At 38.1% G+C, this 6,451-nt stretch overlaps 1 protein-coding gene and 1 long non-coding RNA gene across 2 annotated transcripts; both read right to left on the bottom strand.

The window, feature by feature from the left end:
• Nucleotides 1-2,791: 2,791 nt before the first annotated feature.
• Nucleotides 2,792-3,493, bottom strand: LOC117613722. The gene is made up of 3 exons (XR_004583788.1): nt 3,431-3,493; nt 3,255-3,340; nt 2,792-2,944 (listed from the first exon to the last, which is right to left on the bottom strand). It is a non-coding gene; the product is annotated as an uncharacterized LOC117613722 (long non-coding RNA).
• Nucleotides 3,494-4,289: 796 nt separating this feature from the next.
• On the bottom strand, nt 4,290-6,229 carry LOC117613721 (probable LRR receptor-like serine/threonine-protein kinase At3g47570). The gene is made up of 2 exons (XM_034342295.1): nt 4,735-6,229; nt 4,290-4,639 (listed from the first exon to the last, which is right to left on the bottom strand). The coding sequence occupies exons 1-2, from the start codon at nt 6,227-6,229 to the stop codon at nt 4,290-4,292; spliced, it is 1,845 nt and encodes a 614-aa protein (XP_034198186.1).
• Nucleotides 6,230-6,451: the final 222 nt, after the last annotated feature.

Raw genomic sequence — 6,451 nt, 5'->3', positions numbered from 1 at the left:
CTAGTAACTAGGGGATGGTACTTACATAATGTAATCATACATCTTTCCATATTAACCCATAATACTCAATTCCCATTTCCCCAAAATTTAACCTTCAAATTTCCACATCAAAATCCAATTCTCAATTTCATATTACTAATATCGAACTTATAAATTTCCCAATCCTTATTCCAAATATATATATATATATATACCAATTTCATGCATGTTCTTTCAATCATTGAAAATAGTGCATAAAATAACTGTCCACTCACAAGTAGTTCCACACTGCCTCACTCTGAGAGGGTCCTGCCTGCTGCGTACGAGCGGTCAGAGCACCTATTTCGAGATACGAACCCTTAATTAATATAAAATCACTTCGAAAAGGAATTCACAAATTAAATACCTATTTCTCCAAATTCCCAGTGCGTGTACGTAGGGCAAGGTATTCTAAGGTCCAAATAGGGGTTAGGAAATGCGTCTTGCAAGTTTGATCCGAAATGGAGGGTCGGATCGCTCACAATTGGACGGTTATCGCAAACCACAAACTTCAAGTTATTGAATCGGAACATCCGGGGCTCCGATTCACGATCTGTGAATTTGTACACGATTTTAGGAGTGCCAAGATTAACATATATTAATTTCAAAACAATCCAACGGTTTCAACCTATTGAACCCGAATAACACACAATAGGCATAAATCCGTTCGATAGTCAAACGACATCCGAATTGAAATCCGAGCACACCTACACGCTCGTGACAACATGAAGATTACATCAAGATAAAATGTGACCTCCCCACCCTTGCCTACGAGCCGCCACACGTGCCGGCAGCGAGTGTTTGTGTAGAGAAATTTCTGACGATGGAAAAACTCCACACCGCGATTCACCCTTCCTAACCTAGCTACTACTCGAGGCGGGAATCATTTTATTCAACTACGGGGAGGTCCAAATTGGATGGCAATTGGCCTGAATTTCACTTTGAAATTCGGCCAAAACCTAGGTGAAAAATTGACTTCCAAAACGCCACAATTGTTCCAATCCTACCCTATAGGTAGCTAGAGCATGTAAAAATGGTAAGAAACCTGTTTCACCGGGATTGGGCGGCTGTGGCCGTAGCGCAACGACGGGAAAGTTTCGATTAAACCAGTCTAAACCGTGGCCGGAATTCGGGATTTTCGGCCTGGATTTTGGGTGCGGCGTGACCGGAACATTGAGCTGGTTTGAATGTGACCGGTCTCACGTCCTGCCGTGACCGGCGCTGCGAGAATCAAAGAGAGAGTGAATTGGGGTCGGGGAGAGAGAAAGGGAAGAGGCAGAGAGAAGGATGTGAGCGCGTGAGGAGAGAGAAAGCCAATTTCAAATTTTTCTACACTCATGTTTGAAATATTTATAAGTTTGCCACTTGACTAATTTTGGTCGCCGTTTCTTCCTTACAACTCCGATTCAGGCGTACCGCGTGTCTACGGACTCATCTTAGTACGACCTACGTAACCGAACCACTCGTTGTCTCAAAATCCTTTTGGATACAAAAATGACCAAAATACCCCTACCTCAAGGGTAAATTCGTAATTTCAATTAAATAATTTAAATAGGGAATTTAATTTGGAGTCGGGATGTTACAATATTGGTCAATTTAACTGAGCTGGGATTTTTGCCACCAATCTGAGGGTGTGACGTGTACATGTTGACCCCACCTCTAACATTTGATATAGCTCAAACGATCCAATTGATCTGAGCTGCCTATTGAACCAAAAAAATCCAAATTGGCTTCCTCTAAAACCCTAGAAATTAGAGGTTGGGTTTCCACGAAAATTGAAGATGAAGACTTTAATAGTTGACAGAGGGGAAGAGTTGGATGTGGCGGCACCACGTTTCTCTACTACATTGATGCTTTTTCTAACTTACAACATCACATAAAACAGTAGTCGTGATACTACTTCTAGTTAAAGGCATAAGTTGTCTTATAAGTATTGTTGTTTTAAATTTTTAACTTTAGTTGTTTGTACAAAATTGAGGTTGTTATAAACAATACATATATCACACTCTACTTGGTTACTCTCTTAAAATATCAATCCAAATCATGTTTGTGTTGCCTAATGCACATCAACAAACATATATAAATACTTGAAATATATATTCCATAAATCACAATATTTCCAACCCCACATATGATCCATACTTGTCTATAAGTAAAATGCTAGCAAAAAAAAAAAAAGATATGTAAAATGAAGGAAGAATGCTTAGTTCAAACAAAAAGCCACTCTAGGTTATGACTTGCCAATTCTTCTCGAACCTTGTTCAATTGTGTTTGCGTGTACGTGCCCTCATGTTTAGGTCTATACTGAAATAAACAAAAAAATAGCATGTAAAATCAAAACACAAACAACAAGAATATTTAATGTATATTTGTTTCTTAAAAATTACATGTATCAATCAACTATATTTTATGCTCTACATATATGTATGCATTTGGCATGGCACTGTCCAGTTTGGTCCGGTTTTACCTTCAAACTACAATTGAATCAATTATTGAATCAATTAAAGTTTAACGGTCCAACGTGGTTCAATTTTAGCTAAAATCAAAATGAAAACTACACCAAACCAAACCATTCATAACCAATTTGGTTTGGTCGATTTAGGCATAAAACAGAACATGCTTACAAATTAACTAAACCTACTAAACAAACATATCAATATTTCATCAAATAATCCCAAAATAGAACCTGCTGCTAACAAACATCAACATTTTCATCAAAATAATCCAAATTTCCAGCACAACAAACTTCAATATACAATGCCACATTTCCATATAAATACAAATAAACGTCAATACTCAATTGATTAATACACATTAAACCAGGATTTCTAGAACTTAAAAAATTAACAAAAAACAATAAGCATCATCTGCCACCATCCCCTGCTGATGTGCCCCTCTTGTGCTGCTAATCAATCATTTAAAGCCCCTATTTTTAGCATGAGAGATACAAAAACGTAAATATAAATATCATATTAAACATGCCCACATCACATGCCTTACTTATTGACCTTTAACAAAACAAAATTTTAGACTGCAAAGATTAAATAATACCCCTAATGTGAGAATACAAGGTAAACACTCCAATTAAGCATTATGAGAAACAATAACAAGAAATTGTCTAGGGAAGATCAATAAGACTAGTTAAAATATATGCTTGATTTATTTATCAAACTTTGATAATTTATAAACACAAATTGCAAGCAACTAATTAATTAGCAGCTTAAGAAGACATATACCTTTCCTACACCACCCATGCCAAAAAGCAACCAACAACACAGTTGCATATTGAAGAGTTCCTATGCTTGAAGAAACTAATGACAAACTGAAAATTAATCGGAGGGAGTTATTGGATATATTTTTTTATGGCTGTTATAAATAAATAAAAAAGAATAGTTATTCGGTAAGATCATACCCTTGACAGTGGTTGGAAGTGTCTTCTCTCTGCCTTTTGGGTATTCGGTAAGATCAAGAGAGGCTGCACAGGAGGAGAAGAAAGACTATATATATGATGAGACGACGAGAGTAGAGAAGGGAAGTGAGGGATATGAGCTGTCACACAGATATTTTGGCTATTATTTCTCTGTTTTATTTGTTTGTTGGTTATTAGTTCCCTTCATTATTTCACCAGCCAAAATAATTCACCAGCAATGAATATGAACTGATCAACTTAAATTTTTTGTTGAACCAAACAAAAATAACAGAAAAAATTCCAACTTTCAATACTGAATTAATTAAACAGATGAATAAAGACACCTTTATATTATACATGGGAGGAAAATCAATCTTGAAAGATAGGGCAATAACTATATAGTGCCACAATGCGTTAGCTCATGTGAGTATGCGATTATATTTTTGTTGTTTTCAATTTTTAAATACAATCGATAGTCAAAGCAATAGGAGGAACGATGATTTTTCAAACACACTTTTTCGCTAAGCTAAACCTGTTTGCAAGCATGCAATTATCTTTGGAAGACTGCACAATAGGCATGGGCTTAGGAAATGGCCGTCATACTTTTTACAGAACGTATTTGGACCAAACAACAGGATCAAGTGTACTTTCAGATTTATTTAAGATAAGATATTTACACAAGATGCAGTAGTTTGATCACATTTCTAAGGGCTTCAGGCCCAAACACAAATAAAACGACGTAGTAGTAGCACAACTCCCATCTACTGTACCAGGCTAGCAGCAGCAAGCAACAAAGAATATTTCTCTGGCAGCACATAAAAAATAATATCCCCATCACACAAACCCGTAGCAGAAAAAGTTCCTATCCAAGAAGAACGTCTCTAATGGAATGCAGCTCAGATGCAGCATCACTGATATTCTTTAGACGGTCCGTTGGAGATTCAGCAGAGCATTCAATTCCAATTCTAAATATTGAATTCAAGCACACCTCAATCTTTTGAACCCTTCTCTCGTTGGTGCCTCCTTCAAAAAGTGTTGAATCTACAATCTCCATAACTCGATTAGGGAAAGCCATTTTAACATAAGTATGAAGGTTTAGGTCCCCATTAAACATTTCGTCGGTGGGTCGCTTTCCTGCGAACATCTCTAACAGAAGAATACCAAAGCTGTAGACATCTCCATTTGTTGACACCTCGCTTCCCATACCGTACTCTACCATTGAAACATCATAAGATATTATCAGCACAATTGTTAGTAAAATAGCCAAACTTTGTAAGATTTAAAATGAAAACAAGGACACCACTTACCTGGAGCAGCATAACCAACCGTTCCTTTTATTCCAATGGAACTTGTGTGATTGTTGGAAACATTAATACCAGTTTCTTGGGAGAGAAATCTTGCGAGTCCGAAGTCAGAAACATGTCCAGTCATCTCGTTGTCCAAAAGAACATTGCTTGGCTTGAGATCACAATGAACTATCTGTGTTTCGCAATGATTATGAAGATAATCCAATGCACAAGCAACATCAATGGCAATCTCTAGCCTTTGATCTAGATTTAAACTCTTGGGTCCCTCTCTTACCTCTTCAATTTCAGTAGGAGGATGCAGCCACTCCTCTAAGCTTCCTCTGTCCATGTACTTGTAAACCAGAGCCTTGAAGTCATTACCATGAAAGTCAACACTTGAACACGCAGTTATAATCTCGACAAGATTTCGATGCTTGATGTTTCTTAAAGCCTCACATTCGGCCATGAAACTCTTCGATGCTCCATGGCGTAACAAGTTGAACACCTTCACAGCAACAAGTTGATGTTTATCATTATCATCAAGAATTCCTTTGTACGCAGACCCAAAACTGCCTGCCCCAATCAAATTAGCCGAAGAGAACTCGTCAGTAGCTCTTAGAAGAGTAGCATATGACACTTGCAAAAAATGGTTCGCCAATGTGCTCAACGGAATCTCTTTCCTTTTCCTTCTTGACGAACAGAGGAAGAAATAGGACATCACCATAACTATTCCAAGAAGAGCAACTCCGGAAAGTACTAACGGGATTATTAATTTCAAGCTACGAGATAATCCTCCTTTTCTGGACTTGCACTTGGGCAGTTGCAGATCAGCAATACCTCCACAGAGCTTGGTGTTGCCAGTAATTGAAATCGCACTTGCATTTTTAAAAGCACCTCCTCCAGTTGGTACCGCTCCCCAAAATTCATTGAATGATAGGTCTAGTTTCTTCAAGAAGACAAAGCCCCCTAAGAATTTTGGAATTTCACCCGACAAATTGTTGCGAGAAAGGTCTAATTCTCCTATGGCTTTCAACCCAATCATAGATGAGGGAATAGGCCCCTTGAAGAAGTTGCCTTGCAAGTACAAAACTTCTAAACTCTCACATGAACCAAGGCTACTAGGAAGTTCTCCGGATAACATGTTATTAGAAACGTCCAGTACACCTAGACTCTTCAACTTTCCAACCTCCATCGGAAGAGAACCCGTAAGGTTGTTCATCGACAAGTTCAAAAGCACTGATAAGGACGGGAGGCCAATAACTTGTTGAGGTATTGCGCCACTAAGTTTATTATTAGATAAATCCAATACTATCAGCTGTTGGCAATCTCCCAAGCTTGAAGGGATGACGCCTTTAAGATTATTTCCTTGTAAGAAGAGTCTGTATAACTTGGTTAAATTTCCTAAAGAGGACGGAATGCTTCCTGATAATGCATTCATAGAAATATCTAATTCCACAAGGCTTGACATCTTCTGAATTTCAGTGGGAATGTTACCCGTCAAGCTATTTCCCCCCATTGACAACGACTCCAAGTTGACCAGATTCCCTAATTCTGTTGGGATACTTCCATGTAGTTGGTTTCTGAAAACCCAAAACTTTTCAAGCTTGGTTGAAAGATTGGATATTGATGCGGGCAACGTCCCTCCAAAATTGTTTTCACCCACCGACAACCGTTTTAACTCTGTGGCATTGGTCAAGTCCGAAACGAAACTCAAGTCACCATCTGTACCGCTTCCGAG

Source organism: Prunus dulcis, unplaced genomic scaffold, assembly GCF_902201215.1.
Source record: "Prunus dulcis unplaced genomic scaffold, ALMONDv2, whole genome shotgun sequence".
Lineage (NCBI taxonomy): Eukaryota > Viridiplantae > Streptophyta > Magnoliopsida > Rosales > Rosaceae > Prunus > Prunus dulcis.
The sequence above is the reverse complement of the archived record's forward strand: the minus strand, read 5'-3'. Positions and strand labels throughout refer to the sequence as shown.

Excerpts from the sequence above, each read along its gene's own strand:
- LOC117613721 (XM_034342295.1), bottom strand. The coding sequence starts at position 6,229 with ATGGGGGGAAATAGCTTGACGGGTAACATTCCCACTGAAATTCAGAAG. Across the intron at positions 4,640-4,734 it reads GGTTGGTTATGCTGCTCCAG|AGTACGGTATGGGAAGCGAG; the intron begins GTAAGTGGTGTC and ends TTTCAATGGTAG.